Raw genomic sequence first — 19560 nt, 5'->3', positions numbered from 1 at the left:
ATTCCAGTGAAAGCCGGCACACCCTCCGGAGAATGGTGGGGTGTGGCTGGCAGGGTGGGGGGGGGGTCCCTGGGCCACAAGCTCGAGGCTGGAGAGTTGAACTGGGGACTCGGTGGCTTTTCCAAAGGCAGGCTTTGATTGTGATGATCAGACACTTACTGAGCACTCCGTGTGGTGCGGTGGGATTTGGTGTCAGGAACTGCAGTTTCCATTTTTTGAAGATTTTATTTATTTATTTGACAGAGAGACACAGCGAGAGAGGGAACACAAGCAGGGGGAGTGGGGGAGGGAGAAGCAGGCTTCCCGCTGAGCAGGGAGCCCGATGCAGGGCTCGGTCCCAGGCCCCCGGGGATCATGACCTGAGCTGGAGGCAGACACTTAACAACTGAGCCACCCAGGCGCCCTGCAGTTTCAGGACTATCTTGAGTACTTTCCAGGCAAGTTGCTTCACCTCCCTGTGCCTCAGTGGTTCCCCTGTAACAGGGGCTGTTCATAGTGGCCACCTGACAAGGTCGTGAGGATGAGGTGAGCCAGTGCGGTTGAGTGCCTGCTCCGTCCAGCACACTCAGTAAACCTTGGCAGCTGTTGTTGCTACTCTTATCAATACTGTAGGAATATTTGCTGGCTGGACCAACCCCAGGCCCTTTGTACACCAGGGACAGGGTGATGGCGTGGTTAAGAGGCCTGGCACGGCAGTCAGCCTCTCTGACTCTGCCCCTCGCTACGTGTGATGCTTTACTTCCTAGGGCCTCAGCTTTCTTGTCTGTGAAATGGGGTTAGTACATTAATAGCACCCACCTCAGGAGAGGTGTTCAGAGTGTTCTCTGTAAATGCTTGCTGCTCTTATTTTTGTGTGTTAATGCTGAATTCTCATGTGTCCCTCCATGGTAGGCATAGCCTCCCTTCCAGAGAGGACATGGAAGGCCCGGAGAAGCCAAGTGAACCACTCAGGGACCGAGTGCAGGGCAGGGCAGGGCAGGGAAGCCTGGGCCTCCAGTCCTGCAAGCGGTGCCCGCTGGATTTGCCGAGGGGCCGTGAGTCACGCTGCTTTAGAGAGGAGCCTGGGAACCCCCTGCCTTGGCTCCCCCTCTGAAGCGGTGCCTGGCCTCTGGGCCCCAGCTGCTGGTTGCCATGGAGCCCGGCTGCCATCCCACCCCACCGTTGCTAGACAGGCGTCTGGTTGCCAGGCGCCACCTCCTCAGACACCTTAGCCTTCAGAGAGCCTGTTTCAGGCCGTCTGAGGGGGGCCGGGTCCTTGAGGGCCTAGCTGACCCTGGAGGTTCACAGTGGCCCTGAGGCTGGGGTCTGGGGTACCCCAGCCTCTCGTTTCAGTGTCTCAGCATGTTCCTCACTGGACCCCCATGGGAGCCTGGGTAGGGCTTGTGTCTCCATTTTATAGATAGGGACAGATGAGGCCCAGGGAGCTGAGGGGAAGGTCTAATGGGGGGGATGTGGGGGTTGGTGTCAGGGCTCGGAGCCCTTTGCACTGCCCTGGGAGAAATGGGGCTGCACTCACCCACCAACCCTGAGGACTTGGATTTTTCCCTGGCTTGTCAGAGCTGCTGAGTGACCCGCCATGCTTAAATCCGAGTCCCATCTCCTTAGTGTGCCTTTTGGCCAGAGTCCGTGAAATCCGCCTCCGGGGTCACCTTGCCTGGTCCTGCCACTCACCTGTTTGCTCTGCTTCAGCCACCATGGTCTCCTCGCTGTTCCCCAGACACACCACGCAGGCCCCTGCCTCAGGGCCTTTGTACTTGCTTGGGCTGTGTTCTCCCCTGGAATCCTGTGGCTCATTCCTTCCTTTCATCTGCGTCTCCACTGGTTGTCCCCTCAGAGAGCCCTTCCCCTTCCTACCTCCCTTACCCACTTGAGTTTCTTCATAATGTTTGTATCCAGTGTAACCCCAGGGCCTAGACCAGTGCCTGGCCCTTTGGAGGTGCTAAATCGGAACTTTGTTGGGTGAGTGAATGAATGCATTCACAGTGTTATCAAGGACGCAGAAGTAGTCTGTCCCGGGACGTGTGAACAAGAAACGGTGTGAGCAAGAGTGTGGTGACTGGCTTGTAGAAACGCGGGCCAGCAGGCGCCCTTTCTCTCCAAAGCTGAGGAGAAACTGCCTTCCGGTTCCCTGCCACCCAGTCCTCTCTCCTCTTTCTCGAAGCCCCTGCCACCCCACACTGCTGCTTCACCCCACACTGCTGCTTCAGACTAAATTCGACCTCACTGTGGAAAAACACTCTTGCCCTGTGGCAGACTGGGAGGCTGTGCGTTTTCATAGTTCCTGTTCTGAACGGATGGAAAATCCCAGCAGGGACAGCCAGGGCGGCTGGGGGCAGGAGGCCCGACCGGAGCTGGTGCTGCAGGCCTGTGGTTTTAGCCCTGCGGGGCCCGGCCGCTCCCTGCCCGTCTGGGTCCAGCCTCGCACACAAAACAGCTTTCACTGGGGCTCAGGGGAGGCACGCTGTGTCAGGGGAGGGAGCCGGCAGCTCCCTCTGGGTTTCCAGAGCTTCACAGCACCCCGGAAAGTTGGCACCGTCACCCCCTTTTATAGATGAGGAGACTGAGGCATAGAGGGGTGAAGTCACCAGCTGAAGGCCACACAACAAAAAAGAGGTGGTTCTGGGACTTGAGCTTCACTCTGTCTGACCCCTCGCTTCCACCACAGAAGCCATACTGCCTTCATTCCTGGGCTCTGTCCCTGCCGGCTGCGAAGGGTGAGAGCAGACGCTGAGGCAAGTGGAGAATGCACAGAGAGAGGTACCAGTTTTCCTCACCTCCCTAGCTCTTCTCAAGCTCCTCAGCCTCTTGGCCTCAGCTCTGATGTGCCTCCTCCAGGCAGCCTTCCCTGAACGCCGTTGCCTGGGTCCCCTTGCCCAGTCCTGCTTCTTAACGCTCAACACGATCGTACTTGAATCCATATTGTGCAATGATTTGCTAACAGTCCGTCTTCCTTGCCAGACGGGCCTGCATGAAGGCAGAGACTTAAAATGTCCCCAGTTGAACTCTTGCTCTACCCCCAACCCCCAAACCACAGTCTTTCCTGTCTCAGTAAAAGTGACCTCCCTCCTGCCAGCGTCTCAGGCCAGATACCAGGGAGTCAGCCTCCACTCCTCTCTCTCACCCCCTACAGTCCCATCCATCAGCAAAGTCCAAGGGCTCTGCCTTCAGAATGCATCTGAGGATCTGACCATTTCTCCGCCTGCCACCGCCCGCCGACCCTGGGCGCGTCCGCCGCTGTCTCCCACCCGGGCTGTGGCAGAAGCCTCCCCGCGGGGCTCCCCACGTCCATTCTCTCCACACAGCCAGATGGGCCTCCTGGCCACTACCCCACTAAATGTAGGTGTCAGCCCATATGTCACCTCCTCGGTAAACACTTGCCGAATGAATGCACAAAGATTCCGTCCCAGGAAAGTTACTTCCCCTCTCTGTGCCTGGCATGTGGCTCGTGCTCTATATGGTTAGTGGCGATCAGGAAAGGGGTTAGCGCGGGGCACATGGAGGCCAGGGGCAGGGCCTCAGCTCCGCCAGAGGAGGCCTGTGGCAGGATGTGGGAGCCAGATGCCGGGGTGGAAAGCTGGAACTTCATAATTCTTATGGACATTCACGGAGTGCGCGCTGTGAGCCAGGCCCCATCCCAGGAAGCACTCTATAGATCTTCCCTTATTTAAGTCGTCATAGTATCCCTCATGGTAGGTGTTGTTTTGCCCATTTTCCAGATGAGTAAGACCGAGGCCAGTGACAGTGGTGGCTTGCCCGTGGACACGCAGTTGCTGAGTTAACTTGTTTGATGTCTCCAGACAACTTCTCCCTCTGCTTTGGGGCGCTGCCACCCAGCCGTCCCTGGCCGCCGCTTCCTCTTTCCTCAGCAAACATGAAATGATTTGTGTCACCGTCACCATTCCTCCTGCCGGGTTGTCGACTTCCTTTTCAGCTTGATGCAGTGGGAAGTTCTGCAAAGACAAAAAGGGAACTGGGGCTTCTGTTTGGAGCTCAGTAGAGGATTCTGGGTCCGTGTCTTGTGGCTGTTGGCCAGGGGCAAGATTTGGGACATTGGGATGTCGTCCTCCAATGGCACATCTCGCTCACTGACGTGTCTGCAGACTCATGCCTTCCTTCAGTCATGAGTCCCCTGCCATATTCCCAGGGGTTTGGCTCCAGCGCTGGGCCCTGGGCTAGGGCATCCCCTCCAGCAGGCAAGGTCCAGCAGTGACATTGGGATATGTGTAGGGTCCCAGGGACAGGGCTGGCCTTAACCACCAGGAATGGCTCTGCCACAGGGTGTAGATGGATGACCCCTCTTGTCCTGTTTTGGGGGTGTGGGCACTCTGCTAGGCCATTCCTGTGCCATCTGAGAAACTTGGCCCAGCTTTCCGGAACCCTGATTTTGTTCGGGGATGTGGTTGGACACATCTATAGGAAAATCAAACACAGGTAATAGCAGGCATGAAACGTGGCAATATGAAACTGAGTGCTTGGTACACGCCAGTATGTGGGCACCCGCCCCAGCACACAGGGTCCTGCTGAGGATCACATGGGTTCATGGTAATAGAGCACTCAGGACTGTGTCCAGGGATGAGTCGGTTCTGAAAGAACATCAGCCTTGAAGGTTTCACTGTCTGGGCCTCAGTTCCTCTGTGTGCTGGTGGGGCTGCACCTCCGGTAAAGCTCAACCTCGATGCCTTTTGTGTCATTTGGGGGCAGTGACCTAGTGCAAACCCTTTGGTGGATCGTTTAGCGGACTTAACTAGCAGGAGCCTCCCAAACACGTTGCTCCTGGGACTGCGGGACCCCCCACTGGTAAATGGAGTCTAAAAACATCCTCAGTGTGGGGAGGGGAACAGATGCTTCTGTAACCTGGTATTCATCAGAGCACCGCGTGTGAGAACCCAAGGCTGGAACAAGCCGAAAGTCCCCAAACGGCGAGGGAAACAAGCCACGCCCACTTCTTCAGTCACCGGGGAAGGGGGACACGCCAGACCACCCACAGCCTGTGAGGAGAGCCGCCACCTTCAGAACCACGCAGGAGAAGGCCCCGGGGCTATCAAGCCCAGGTATTCGCGTGGGTCCTGCTGCATTTCCAGTTCTCTTATTATGATTGTATCCGTTCTCTTGATGGAAGGCAGCTGTGCACATTCAAACCAGATCCGACCCAGCCAGTGCTTCCTAAATCTCAGGGCCCATCACACAGGCATAGTTAAAAATGCAGATGCCCAGGCCTCTTCCATCCCACTGAATTGGAGCCTCCGAATAGCAGGGTCCAGGAATTGGCTTAGCCTGATCTTGGCTGTTTGTCAGCATCTTCTCTGCCCTCCTCCTCTGAGCAGCCCTCCCTGACCACCTGCCCTGTTTCCGAGTTCCACAGGCCCTCCAGCCCTTCGGGGTTCTCTGGGCGCTTGTACAAAGGCACAGGTTTCCTGGCTTTCCCCAGACTTCTGCAGCCAGACTTGAACTTCGCCGTGCACCTCCTGGGCAAATGAGCCTTTTGAAAAGCTCCTCAGATAATTTTTACGGCCAGTCTTTGGACCTCAGACCCAGTGACCTAGGGATGGTTCCCATCTGGCTTTTAAAGCCAGATTTCTGATTGTGCCTTTTCAATTGTAAAAGTTAACACATACTCATAACAGACCATTGAAATAATGCCAAAAATAAGTGAGTGAATCCTATGATTCTGGTTTACCTTTTTGGAGCCACAAGTAATTTATTGAGCACCTACTATGTTTGTACCAGGTGGCTGGGGATGCAGTAAGTGCACAAGACAGACAAGAACCCTCACCCCCATTGAGTTTACAACTGATAGACAGCGCAGATACTAAATAAGAAAAGTTTATAGTGTTAGTGGATGCTAAGTGCTGTGGGAAAAAGAAGCAAGGCAAGGTGTCCTGGGAAGGGTGTGGCAGTCTTAAGTAGGGTGGTCAGGGTGGGCCTCCCTGAGGAGGTGATGTTTGAGTCAGGACCTGAAGGAGGGGAGGAAATGAGTTGGGTGGACACCAGGGGACAGGTACAAAGGCCCTGTGGCAGGAGCCTGCTGGGAGTTTCCCTGGAAGGGCAAAGGGGCTAGTGTGGGAGAGAGGAGAGGGAGGAGAGCCAGGGGGTTAGGAGCTAGTGATGTCAGGCCTTGAAAGCTGCAGTAAGGAGTGTGGTTTTGTTCTGAGAGTGGTCGCTGCTCTTGGAGTGTTTTAAGCAGGGCAGCGACGGTGAGATGGCTTGTGATGTACAGGGCATGCCCAGTGCTGCCACTCCTGGAGATACCCCATCAATTGTAGAGCAGACATTTGTGGGTGTCCTTGTGCCTGTCTGTGGTGGGTGGGGGACACCCATCAAACACCCAGATAGGATCTCCTACAGTATTCAAGGCACATCTCTCATTCAGGGGAGTTCCCCCCCCCCCAGTTGCCTTCCCCTCCCCTACCACCCTCGGCGTTTTTGCTTCACAACCTCAGAGCAGACTTCCTGTTCTGGCATCTTCTCGGAAGCCAGGCTGGGGGGCAGTGGTGGAGGGGTGTGTGCGGAGGGCGGCTTGTCTCTTTGGCAGTGGGCCCCACAGAAGCCAGGGCTGCGTGGATGGTGAGGGGGCCCACGTCTGCCCGAAACCAGAGGGGTGTGCTTCTGTCAGGGCCTGCGAGACCCATGTGTGCGCAAGGGGATGAACCCCTTTCCATCCCTTTGTTGAAAATAGTTTTTGGAATGATTTTTATTGCGGTGTAATTCTATACATACATGCATAAGTCTTAAGTGCACGTTGCCATGAGTCTGCCTGTACATCAGCACCAGGTGAAGCTCTAGAACATTGACTGACCCCAGAGGTCCCCTTGGGCCCCTTGCCGGTCAGTACCTGGCAAGAAAAAGTGGGGACTTTTGGTTTTGGGGTTAGAAAAGGAACAACTTTTGTAACCTCTTTATCACAGGTGTATTTTGTCAGTTTCTGGATTTTGTGGAGTGGATTCCGCAGGATGCACCCCATTGTGTCTGCTGCTTTGGCTCGGGCAGTATGTTTAGGACTCATGCACGCCGTTTTATGTGTCAGCAGCTTTTCTTCTGATTGCTGAGTGGTACCGCAGTGTGTGAACACACCGCAATTTGTTCGGCCATTCTCCTGTTGATGGGCATTTATGATTTTTAAAAAAGTTGAGTTCTTATTGTGTTCCTTTCCCTGTGCTAATTAAGCGCTTTATGGTACACGTAAGGTTTTCCTTAATCCTCAAAAGAACGCTCTGAGATAGAGACTCTAATTTATCCTATGTTACAGATGTAGAAATGGGGTGCTCAGAGGCTTATGTGACTTCCCTCCTTTCTTCTCTTAAGAAGTCGTTTTTGAGCATCTTATATCTGCCTCATGCCATTCTAAGGGCGGTGGATACAGCAGTGAACCAGACACACAGAAATCCCTGTCCTCAGGGAACTGGCCCTCCACGGAGGGAAGGACAGCTAGTCAATGCACAAAATAACGTATAGATTGTGATAACTGCAGGCAACGTTGTTGTACTAGCGAGTGACTGGGTTGGGCTTGAGGGAGGCTGCTGCAGGATGGTCAGAGATAGGCTCTCTGAGGAGGCAACACTTGACCTGTTCTGTGCTGTAAAGAGCTGGAGAAAATGTCTTACAGGCTGAGGGAGCATCGTGTGCAAAGGCCTTGTGGTGCGAATAAACCCGATGTGTCTGAGGAGAGGGCAGACCAGCCCGTATGACTGGAGTGGTGGGAGACACTCAGTTTTGGGGAAATGTCAGGAACATACGGTGTGGTCTGTATGTTGGGGGTGAGGTTTTCCTTTATCAGGATGCACTGACACATAAAAATAATATCAGTGATGGTAACAGTAAGTGCTCACCTCTCATAAGGCCTCCTGGTGTGACGCTGAAGTTGAAGTTCATTATCTGTTTGATCTTCTGAGGTAGGTGTTTGAATCTCCGTTTACAGAAGAGGAAACTGAGGTTTACACTCTTGGGCCTTCTGCAGCGGGCGGGTGGGGACTTGGGCCAGAGCCTCCCCCACCCTCCTGTTTCCTCCCTCCTTGGGGTCCCTGGGCTGTAGTTGAGTCCCCCAGGGAAGGAGCTGTAGAAAGCCTCACTTGTAAAGTCTCTGGTGACCTGCCACTCTGTGGTGGGGCTGGTTGCTACTGGTTTGGCTGGAAGGTAGTGGGGGCTGGGAGTGGTTAGAGTGGGTGGGCCTGACCCCCCAACTCCAGAGCTGGGGGCCCTTGGGGGTTCTATTGTCTGACCCCTGCTACCCCTATTTCACAGAAGAGGGAATAGAGGATGGAGCACGGGAGTGGGTTCCCCAGGGTCACATGGTGAGTCGGTGGTAGGGCTGCATTTGGAACCAAGCCAGCAGGTCCGAGCAGTAGACATTGTGTTGTACCCATTATGCAGAGGGGAAAACTGAGGTTCAGAGAGGAGGAGTCAGTCTCCCCAATCACCTAGCTAGTGTGCATCATTTCTTGTAACGCTCATAGTGATCCTTGAAGTCGGTGCTACTATTAATACTATTTTACAGATGAGAAAACTGAGCTCCAGGGAAAGGGACATCTCATTCATTCATTCATCAAAAGTGCACTGAATGCCCGGCACTGTAGTGCTAAGTGCTGGGCCTAAAACCATGGCTAAAACAGAGTGAATGAAATAGGAATAAAACTGTGAGTAAGCAAGACCTCTGGGAGCTCTCCATTTGGTGAGGAAGACTGCTATCAATTGAATAATCTCAAAATTGAGGTTAAGTTATAGCTCTGGTGGTGCTGAGAAGGATCTATGGAGGGGCGCCTGGGTGCTGTCAGTTAAGCGTCTGACTCTTGGTTTCGGCTCAGGTCGTGATCTCAGGGTTGTGAGATTGAGCCCTGTGTTGGGCCATGCAGTCAGCGGGGAGTCTGCTTCTCTCTGACTCCCTCTGCACCCGACCCCTTCCCCCCTCCCCTGGCCCATGCTCACTCTCTCTCTCAAATAAATTAAAAAGAAGTGTATATGAAGCTCTTGGAGCCTGTGTGTGCTGTGACCTCAGTGGGAGGATGGGGGAGGTGAATGGTTGTTAACTAGATGAAGGGAGGGAAATGAGTGTTGGAGGTAGAAGGAACAGTATGTGCAAAGGCCTGGGGCAGGTGCAAGTTTGGTGTGTTTTCAGAACAGCCTGAAGAGCCTAAAGGTTGGGCTGACTGCAGCATACTTTGGTGGTAGCAGTGAGGCTGGATCCTACTTTTGGTTGTTATTCTCAGAGCAGTGGGGAGCCACTGATGGGCGTGGTGGCATTGATGGAGGGAACTACATTTGCATTTTGTAAAGATCCCCTCTTTTTTTTTTTTAAGATTTTATTTATTTATTTGACAGAGAGAGACAAAGCGAGAGAGGGAACGCAAGTGGGGGGAGTGGGAGAGGGAGAAGCAGACCTCCCGCGGAGCAGAGAGCCCGATGCGGGGCTCGATCCCAGGAGCCTGGGATCATGACCTGAGCTGAAGGCAGGTGGTTAACGACTGAGCCACCCAGGCGCCCCTGTAAAGATCCCCTCTTGACTTGCCTGTTGTCACTCCAGCCAGGGATGTTTAAATGACCTAGGCCTCCCAACTCCTGCTCATCCCACCGGGTCACCCTGCTCTCCTACCCTAGCTAACTTCGCCCAACTTCTGGACTCAAGAGGCAAAATAGTCCCCTGGGAAAGACTTGATTCTGGAGCCCCATGAGCCCGGGCTCAGTCATGGCTCCGGCCTTTCCTCCCTGAGTGACCTTGAGGAAATGACTCTACTCCATAATTGCATTTCCTTGTCTGTGAAACAGGGATAGAGCGGTTGCCTCCTCCTAGACCCTTGGCATTGATAAACAGTAAGTACTTAATACATGTCGAAGCTTGTTCTCGTGGCCATATGTATTGGAAGCACCGGGAGCATTGAGTTCAGATAACTTGGTGTCCTGAGGTTTCCCTCATCTGATCTTACCAAATGGCTCCTGGCTTTGCAGACTCAGGAATTGAATATAATTGGGTAGTTCAGGATAGTTTATAGTTTTATAAGTATTAAAATAATTATCATTATCAGACCATCTGTCCTTAATGAATATTTGCTAATAGAGACCGTGAGTGGTGGAGAAAGAAGTCATTTCACAGCTTACTAATTATAAGACTAATACATAACGTATGAAATAGGTAGCCATGCTATATAATAATATCTATTGTGTATTTGTAATAATTAACAGTGAGGTGTTAGGACTGTGTCACCTCTTACTGGAGATGCATGGAGGTTAATGATCTTCCCAGTGAGGTGGTTATATTAGTTTCCTTTTGCTGCTGCAACAAACTGCCACAAACTTGGTGGCTCAAAACAACATAGGTTTATTATTTTAGACTTCTGGAGGTCAGAAGTCTGAAATGGGACTTACCGGGCCAACATCAAGTTGTCAGGGCTTTGTTGCCCGTGGAGGCTCTAGGGAAGAATCCACTTACTTGCATTTCCGGTTTCTAGAGTCGGCCTGTGTTCCTTAGCTCCTGGCCCCTTCCATCCTCAAGGCCAGTGTCAGGCTGCACCATGCTGATACTGTCTCTCCTGCCTCTCTCTTTCATTTTCCAGGGCCCTTGTGATTACGTTGGGCCCATCTGGATATTCCGGGATAACCTTCCCATCTCAAGTTCATTAGCTTAATTGCCTCTGCAAGGTCCCTTTTACCATGTAGGGCCACGTATTCACAGGTTTGGGGATTAGGATGCAGACGTCTCTGTGGGGCCTTGTTCAGTGGACCATAGTGGTCCGGGGCAGGTAGGGCCTCTCTGTTCTATGGCATCTGCAGGCTCCCTATGCAAGGTCTCTCTGCCTTCCCCTCCCAGGCCCGGACCATGCAGACAAGGGTGGCTGCCCTTGTGGAGCAGGCTGAAGATGGGGACACCTTCAGTGAAGTGGCCCCGTCATGAGTGGGATGTGGGTGAGTAGCCCCGGAAGCTGAGAGCACAAGACTAGGTCAGAGTGCAGGCAGCAGGCCAGTGTCTGGACTCTGATGGCCCAGAGATCAGATCGCAGCTCTCTCCACCTGGCTATATGTGCTGGGGCTGGCACTTCATCCACTGAGAACCTCGGTGTCCTTTTCTGTAAACTGGGGTGAGGTGGTCTGGGATGAGGCGATGTGCGAGAAGCGGTAGGGATGTTGCCGGCACACCCTAAATTTAAGACACCCCAACTGCATCTGAGTCGCAAATGTCTGTGCCATCGAGGCAGACTCTGCTGTCCACCGCCTCTTCCCGAGCCCGAATTTCTTCCCTGGGGTCTGAGTAGGCACTGGGAAAAATCAACTGGAGGAAACCTCCTTGCAGAGCCCCCGTCCCCTGGCCATGCCCTGAGTACCGCTATTTTTACATTCTCTCACTTTTGTGCATTGTTTCCTGACTCTGCAAACACAATCCCTCACAAGCCAGGGCGGCGGGGGCGGGGGGGGGGGGGGGATGGGGGACTCCTTCACTAGCCCCAGGAACAATTGTTTGGGGAGAAGGAAAAAAAAAAAAAACGGCTGCTCTGAGGAAAAAACAAAACCTCTTGAAAGTCATTGTCTTCAGATGTCAAGTGTCAGCCCCTTGGAGGGGAGACCACATTCCACCCATTGTCCTGCCACAGACAGGCACAGGGACCCCAGGACGTCCCGCCGCCCCGCCCTGCATCCTGGGGCCCGTGAGTGACTTGGTTTGCTTTGTCTGGGACATTCCGGCGGGAAATACCACCCAAAGCGGAGCCTGTTCCCAGCCGCCACCATCCTGGTCACTTGAGGCTTTTCCTCGCAGCTGCCCCCCCGCCCCCCGCAGTACGGGCCCCTGATCAGCATAGGCTGCTGCTGACTATAAGGGCTGACTCTCGTTTTGTGTTTTCTAGCGCATTTCATCTCAGCTCAAGGTGGGCACTGAGTGTGTGTGTGTGTGTGTGTGTGTGTGTGTGTGTAACAGCTTAGTGGGGTATCATTCATGTACCGTATGATATACCCACCTAAAGTGTGCAATACAGTGGTTTTTGCTATAGTCACAGAGGTGTGCAACCATCACCACCATCTAATTTAAGGACATCTTCAGCAGCCCCCCAAAAGAAACTCCATACCCATCAGCATTCAGTTACTGTACTTGTATCCCCATTTCACAGGGAGAGAAACTGAGACAACAGAGAGGCTGCCCAGGGTCACGCGGCCAGTAAATGACAGAGCCAGGATCGCGCCCACATACTGGCTCTGGAAATGTTTTCTTCACTCTGATGTAATGCAGTGGTTCTCAGCTGCGAGACATTTTGTCGCCTAGGGGAAATTGGGCAATGTTTGGGGGCATTTCTTGTCGTCACAACCGAGGGCAGCCTTTGTTACGTTACTTTGCAGGGAGAGGCCAGGGATGCTGCCAAACATCCTACTGTACACAGGACACCCCCACAACAATGAATTATCTGTTCAAATATCAGCGGTGCTAAGGTTAAGAAGCCCTGCCATAATCCCACTCTGATTGAGCCCATTCTTCAGGAAAAAACGCTGAGGGGCCCAAAGGAGGGGGAGAAGTTGGGGTGAGGATAGGAAGGATCTCAGACCACGTTGCAGGTCTAGGGGACAAGAACAAGGGGAGAGAAATTCCCAACAGTGTAGAAAAGATTTAGCGGGAATGAGATCTGTGTTCCATTAGCGATGTCTGCCCTGGGTGAGGGTGTGGGGACAGTGGGCTCTCAGTTGCCGGGCCTGAATCTAGGACTAGGATCTCACACGCAGATGCTTCTGGGGCCAGGTAGGAAGATGGGTATAAGCAGCAGGTTGGGTAGTGGAAAACAGTAGCGCCGGCCCTGGATAAAGATGGGAGCCGTCATGCTGGGGCCCTGCGGGCATTTGAGACCTGTGGTCAGCTTTTCCAGAAGAAGCTAGGAACTGTGATTTTAATGGGAAATCTGGTATTCAGACCTAGGCCTGAATTTTCTCAAAGCCCACTGCTGGTCAGACGAAACATGCCTGTGGGTCACCGGTTTGAGAGTGAGTTTTAGCTTGATAGCATGCAGGAGGCTCCGCCTGAGTCCTTGTTGAAAGAATGGCAGGTTGTTGGTGAGTTCAGGGAAGATCACAGGTCAGGCCCCAGCCCTGGGGTGGGGGTGGGGGGGTCCTGTGTGGGGAAAAGTGTTGGCTTCCCCTCTGTGACCCCCCCCTCCCCCTATGATTGCATCAGCCTGTTCACAGCAGGTTGTAGCAACTTGGTTTTTGCTTCATCTTCAACTTCCTCCATAGTCAGGGATGAAGTGGGGCTGGGTGAGAACTGGACACCTTTTTTCAGGGCCTAGAAACTAGGCTGGGCGTAGGGCGAGTCTTTTCTAAATGATTGATGATTCATCAACTAAACACGTATGATCTACCACGTGGCAGGCCCAGTCCTGGGCTCTGGGGTACAGTGGTCCCTGGACAGGCAAACATCATTGCCTTCCTGGAACTGACAGCCTGGTGCACTCGATGAACAATAGGCTGATAAACAGACGTGCATATTATGCACAGTGACAGGTGCTATGGAGAACACAGGACAGGAGCAGGGACAGATATTTTGGTTAGGATGGTCTTGGAAGGACTGAATGTGCCTCAGGGCCTTTGCACTGACAGTTCCCTCTCCCTCGAATGCCTTTCCATCGGATATCTGCAAAGCTGCTATCGCAGCTCAGTCCCCGAGTATCTGTCTCCTCAAATGCCATCTCATTGGAGAGGCTTTCCCGGACTGTGTCTGTGAAACAGCTCCCCCACCCCATCCCTCTGTGTTTCCTGATCCGGCTTTATTGTTACTCCTAGCACTCATCTGTCACTGCTGTCACATTTTAAAATCCGTGTGTAATTGGTCTTGCCGCTGCTCCGCGAGGGCAGATTTACTCAGTCACCGATACGTCATTGGCTCCTAGCACAGGGCCTGCCTGGTACACAGTAGGTGTGTAGTAAGTGTTGAGTAAATGGGTGGCTGCAGGAATGAGCGAACGTGCCTGGGGCAGGGTCACGTCCTGTGTGTCTGCAGGGTGCAGGTCCGTGCCCGGCGCACACAGGCCTGGGTAACGCTGGTTGGGCCGGAGAAGACTTGGTGGTGGCCTTCTCCCCCGAGAACATAATCATCCCCAGGATCCTGCACCCTTTTGTGGCCCAGCCCCGCTCCCTCGGCCCAGAACCCCAGCCGCTTCTTCCAGGTTCTTCCAGGAAGCCTTTGTAGTTGACAGAGTTTTTACCTGCATCATCTTGCTTAAACCTCAACTGCCTCTTTTTTCAAACAAGGATGTAGAGTCAGAGAAGGAGGGTGACTCACTGAGGCCATGTGGTTGGCAGTCGGCGGGGCAGGACGGCGACGTGAGCCGTTAGTGACGAGGCTGTGACGGACGGCACACTACAGTTTATAAAGCCTTCCCTCTTTCTCACTCCAGGAGACTTGGAAGCAGGCAGGCAATCACAGAACTGTTTTTATGCAAACAACAACTATCCTAAGCATTCCTCAGCCACCTCCTCGGACTTCAGCCCCCGCCCGACCCCCTTCAAGATGGTGCTGATCACCGACGTATTTCAGTGTTGTAGCAACCAGGGAGGCCGTCCTGGTTCGGACTGGGGAATGTCAGTCCAGCCTGGAGGGGCCTCTGTTAACCAGCCAGCGTGCCTTCCTTCTTCAAAGGCTTCCCTCCTGCGGACAGGGCCGCTCCAGGTGTTTCCTCCCCGCCTCAGCAAGGCCCTCGACCCTCTTTCTTTTGGAGGCCCCATGGTGGGCCCCCAGCCAGACTTGCCACTCACCCCTGCAGTCCTGTGCCTGGTGGCTTCGTCTGGCCAGCAGAGCTGCAGGGCCCACCGGAAGTGCCAGGGAATGAACACGCCCTCCCCCCTGCCCTCTAGGCAGGACGGGTTGTATAAATGCCCCAGCTCCCTTGCTGCCTCCCTGCCCCGGGGTCGCTCCCTGGCTCTCAGGGGGCCCCCCGCCCGTCGCCCACCCTGGCCCCTTGCTTGCTCTCATGCCCTGTACTGGCTGCCCTCCCTGTCCGGGCCCACTTCTCTCCTCCCTGCCTGTGTTTGCTGGAGCACCTCCCAGGTTGACTACTTGCATTCAAATCCTTGTCCCGGCCGGCATCTGCTTCTGGGGGCCCAGCCTCATAAGACTCCCATCATGGCCAGGCTGCTAAAATATGCCCACAGTCCATGTCCTCTGTGCTGGCTATATGCGCAGCTCCAGGTGGAGCTGCTTGGTGCTTGACATGGTGATGTAGGTTGTGCTTGGTAGACATTTAAATCAAGATTTATTCATTTGATGACACAGTTTTCTTTTTATATTTGGAGCCAGTACTTGGATTTTTTTAAAGGTCTCCGGGGTTTTGTTTTTTAAAGATTTTATTTATTTGAGAGAGGGAGACAGCGTGAGAGAGAGAGAGTGTGTGTGAACATGAGTAGGGGGAAGGGCAGAGGGAGAGGGAGAACCAGACTCCCCGCTGAGCAGGGAGCCCGATATGGGGCTCAATCCCAGGACCCCAGCATCATGACCCGAGCCGAAAGCAGACGCTTAAGCCACGGAGCCACCCAGGCACCCCAAGGTCTCCAGTGTTTCTGACGGTCCGAGAATCAGCGCCTAGAGGCCAGGGGGAAGGGGCCTACTCTTGTTTAATATGGAATTAAAAGTGCCTGCCCCTTCCATGGTCATTTATTGAGCACTTACTGGGCACCCCTTGTGAGCCTGGTGCTGAGCTGGATCCTGGGGGCTCTCAGCATGGGGGTGGAGGGAGACACAGAGTTGCATTTAATCTTTAATCTTTATGTGAGCACCTTGCAAGGTGAGGCCCTGTTACCCAGGCACAGAACCTGGCCAGCTGACTCTAGAACCCCCATGTGCTGGTTTATGCCCTGGTTTCCTTTTCCCTAAAATGGGGATATTCACAGCACACCTCATAGGATTGTTCTCAGGGACAAACAAGCTGGTCATTGGGTACTTGCGAACCCACTGACTTCTCTGTGCCAGGCAACAGTCTAGGCTTAGGGGTGAATGGTGTGTGAACAAGCCACTTCTTTCCCGGTGTAGACATGGCAGGCAGTAAATGAGTGACAAGCAAGGAAATAGATATGTGTAGGTGGAGGTGAATGCTGTAGGGCAGAAAAAGATGGCTAAGATGGAGCGAATGGAGGGGAAGGATGGGCTTCTGCTGTAAGTGGGGTGGTGGGGGAAGACCTCTCAGAAGTGACATTTGATTCTAGATGGGAATGAATTGAGTGAGGAAGGGGCCCTGCAGATATCTGGAGACAGTCTTCCAGACAGAGGGAACAGCAAGTGCAAAGGCCCTGAGGTGGGCTGGTGCTTGGTGTGTTCATGGAACAGTATGGAGGCCTCAACTGTAGCTTATTTTTAGTGCTTACAAGAAGATATTTGTCTGTTAAAGCTATAGTATGATGTAACATTATTTGTGCTGTTTTATATAATGACACAAGTTTTATATACATATGCAGAATTTATAATGTTTTATATGAGCTGTCACATGAAGGAATAAGTCTGAAGTTGCAGAAGGAATGTTATTTTCTCTCAGTCCTATCTGGTATATCTGTGACTGAATATGTAACTGACTGTGACGTCTCAAATCTGCAATTTGGGTATTTTGGGAAAGTTGTTCTGGGCAGTGGCTTTCTGCTCCTGGCACAGGCCCCACAAAAAGTGGCGAGAATGGAGTGCAGGAGGTTTTGCTCTCAGCCTGGTTGGTGGCAGGGGCTGTGGATGAGGGAAGGTCTCTCTCTCCTGCGGGCTGTGGGAGTGCCAGGCCAGCTCGTCGGGGGCTGGCCGAGATGGGCACCTTCCTGGGGGGCCTTGTGGCTTCCAGAGTCAACACAGAGAAGGAGGGGTGGGCAGCTCAGAGGCTCAGGGCAGAAGCAAAGCCTTCTCACCTCATATTTGCCTGGTTCCTGCTCTCTGCCGGCGGGCACTGCCCCGTCCACACAGCAACACACGCCGTTCAGGAGGAGAAGGCAGACTAGCCTCCTTGATGCTAAAGAAGTGATAACTTGGGTGGGCAGGAGGGCCTGGTTTGTTTAGCAACCTCTCCTGTCCAAAAAAAAAAAAAAAAAAGGAAGTAACATACATTTATGCTAGAGAATGACTTGTGATTTGAAAGTGGCATGCTCATTTTGGAAATGCGGGAAAAAAACAGAAACGAAGAAAGAAGAAAATTAAAATCACTTGTAATTCTACTCTCAGAATTAGGTTCCACGGCTAGCGATAAAACCCAAGAAAGAGTGCCTTCAATGAGATGGAAGTTTTCTTTCTTATTGAATTATAGGCAGCCTGGGGCAGATACACTGAGGAACATAAGCTTCTCTGTTGCTGCTCCATCTTCTTTGGTATGGTTTCCACTTCATGGTACAAGGTGGCTGCTTGACCTCCAGGCATCACATTGGTTATCCAATCAGCAGGAAGGAGGTATAGCTGAAAAGAATCCTCACCTGTTCTTCCCACCCCCAGGGATACCTCCAAGATGTCGTACATGGTACGAGCACTTAGAGCCCCTAGCCCAAACTTAGTCACACGGCCATGCCTAGCTGTAAGGGAAGCTGGGAAATAGTCTTTATTCTAAAATCTTGGATTCTATTTCTAAAGGAAAAGGTCAGACCAGATATTGGGGGACAGCTAGTAATCTCAGCCTTATTCTCACACAGTTTAGGTTCTTTCCTTCCACACTTCTTTTTTCTGTGCTTATGTGGAGATGATTTATTTAACCAAAAATGAGATTATATTTTATGTATTCTGTAACTTGTCCCCCCCCCCCCCATTAGGGATCCATCAATGGCCTTTGTCCATACCATGAAATGGACTTCTGAAAAACCATTTCTAGCATGATCATCCTTTGTGGAGATGGACAATTTAACTAAACCCCAAGTGATAGAATTATAAATCAGATACTGAAGTTCAATCTCGATGCCATGTGTGAGATTTATTTTTTGCCATGGCATAAATGCCCAGAACTTGCACGGATAGAGCATAGGACTTGGGCATTCGAAGGAGTCAGTGGGCCTTGAAGGGTTCTCCGCAAACTCTGGCCTGTGCTGGGAGCAGGCCATGCAACCCCTACTCTGCTGCTGATATTACTGTTTTATTGTTACTGCTTGGACTCCAGGGCCCTGCTCTTCTGTGACACGCTGCTTCTCTGGACACCTGGCCACCGCGACCATGTGGGGGGATGGGCCCCCCCTTTCTCTGTCCTTGCTGTAATCTGGGGCTTCCCCACCCCCCAGCTCCCCTTACTCCTGACCGGTCCCCTGGCCCTCTCCGGTTTCACCATATGTCTGGTGAGGTCACCCTGGCCACGGCAGGGGTGTCCTTGGGGGCAGCTGAGCCCACCTGCCCCCCTCAGTGATCAGGTTGCTGGCATCAGTCTCAGAGAGCGACCTCGAGGCCTCTTTCCATCCTTTTTCTCTTCGGGGAGAGATTTGTCCTCCCCAGGCTGTGGCTGCAGGTTCCAGACAGATGGCAGCTCCCTAGAGGCACCCCGAAGGACAGCTGCTACCTGTTTTATGCTCATGTGGTTTGTTGTCTGCAGTTACTCACTGAGGATGTGTGTGTGTGTGGAGGGGTAGGCTGAGGACTCATCACCAGGCCAAACTGCCTGGGTTCGAGGCCCAGCTCTGCCACTCGCTAGCTGGGTGGCTTTGGGTAAGCTCTTCACAGCGCTGGGCCTCAGTTCCCTCCTCTGTAAAATGGGCACAGCCATAAGAGTACCTTCCTGCTATGATTACCTGAGGATTAAAATGCTTAGCGCAGTACCTGACACATAATAGGGCCCCAAGATGTAAGGGATGGTAATAACAAACACTAGTAAATGTTTTATTATTACTATTATTATTATTACTGTTATTATTCCAGTACTCCCAATTCTGTACCGGTTACTTCTGGAGCCTCTTCTGGGCCCCCCTTCCTCAGTTTCTCTCCCTGTGCCACCTCTCCTCCACATCTTTGTTGAGCACCTGCTGTGGGCTAAGGAGCCGGCAGTGAATGAAACCGCCTTCTGCCCTGAGACCGCTCCCACTCTGTGGGGGCGATGCTCCCAGACAGTGAGGTACACACATAATTCCGTCGATGAGGCCACTGCCGACAGTGATCAATTCTGGAAAGGGTGGCAGGGTTCAGGTGGCTGTGGGGAGTGTGGCAAGACCCTCCTTTCTCTGGGTCTAAGAGGAGACCTCCCTGAGGGGGGGGATCTCCTGTGCTAGGTGAACGTCTGGGAAGAAAGCTCCCTAGGCCCAGAGCAACCACCACAGAGGTCTGGGCGGGGACAGGCTCGCTGTGTTCCCCGGACAAAAGGAGACCAGCTCCCGTAGCTGAGCAAGGGGTGGGAGGAGCCCTCATCCTGCAGTGTCTTGTCTTTCTGGGTTTTAGTAAGAGCCTCTTCTAAGGCATGGGTTACTCTCCCTTGGCGCTACTGACATTTGGGTCCAGATACATCTCTGTGGGGCCTGTCCCGGGCGTTGCAGGATGGTTAGCAGCATCCGTGATCTCTACACAGTAGCACTCAACCTCCCTAGTCGTGACAACCCCAGGAACCTGCAGATATTGTCCTCTCTTCCGGAAGGCACGATTACCTCTGAGTTGGAAACCACTAATCCAAGGCAAGGTGGGGC

General features: G+C 53.0%; 1 protein-coding gene across 2 annotated transcripts in view; it reads left to right on the top strand.

The window, feature by feature from the left end:
- Window positions 1-19560, top strand: part of PREX1 (phosphatidylinositol-3,4,5-trisphosphate dependent Rac exchange factor 1) — a 177450-nt gene that overhangs the window by 49303 nt on the left and 108587 nt on the right. Inside the window, exon 1 of one of the 2 annotated variants that reach the window (XM_028125220.2) lies at window positions 10861-10890. The exons of the other annotated variant lie outside the window; for it this stretch is intronic. Within the exon in view, the coding sequence (XP_027981021.2) occupies window positions 10876-10890 (15 nt within the window). The 5' untranslated portion in view covers window positions 10861-10875. Of the gene's footprint in view, window positions 1-10860; window positions 10891-19560 lie in introns of those variants that run through there. 2 annotated transcript variants of the gene reach the window in all.

Source organism: Eumetopias jubatus, unplaced genomic scaffold, assembly GCF_037043125.1.
Source record: "Eumetopias jubatus isolate StellerSeaLion01/CBP00866 unplaced genomic scaffold, mEumJub1_p1.0 scaffold_9, whole genome shotgun sequence".
NCBI lineage: Eukaryota > Metazoa > Chordata > Mammalia > Carnivora > Otariidae > Eumetopias > Eumetopias jubatus.
The sequence above is the reverse complement of the archived record's forward strand: the minus strand, read 5'-3'. Positions and strand labels throughout refer to the sequence as shown.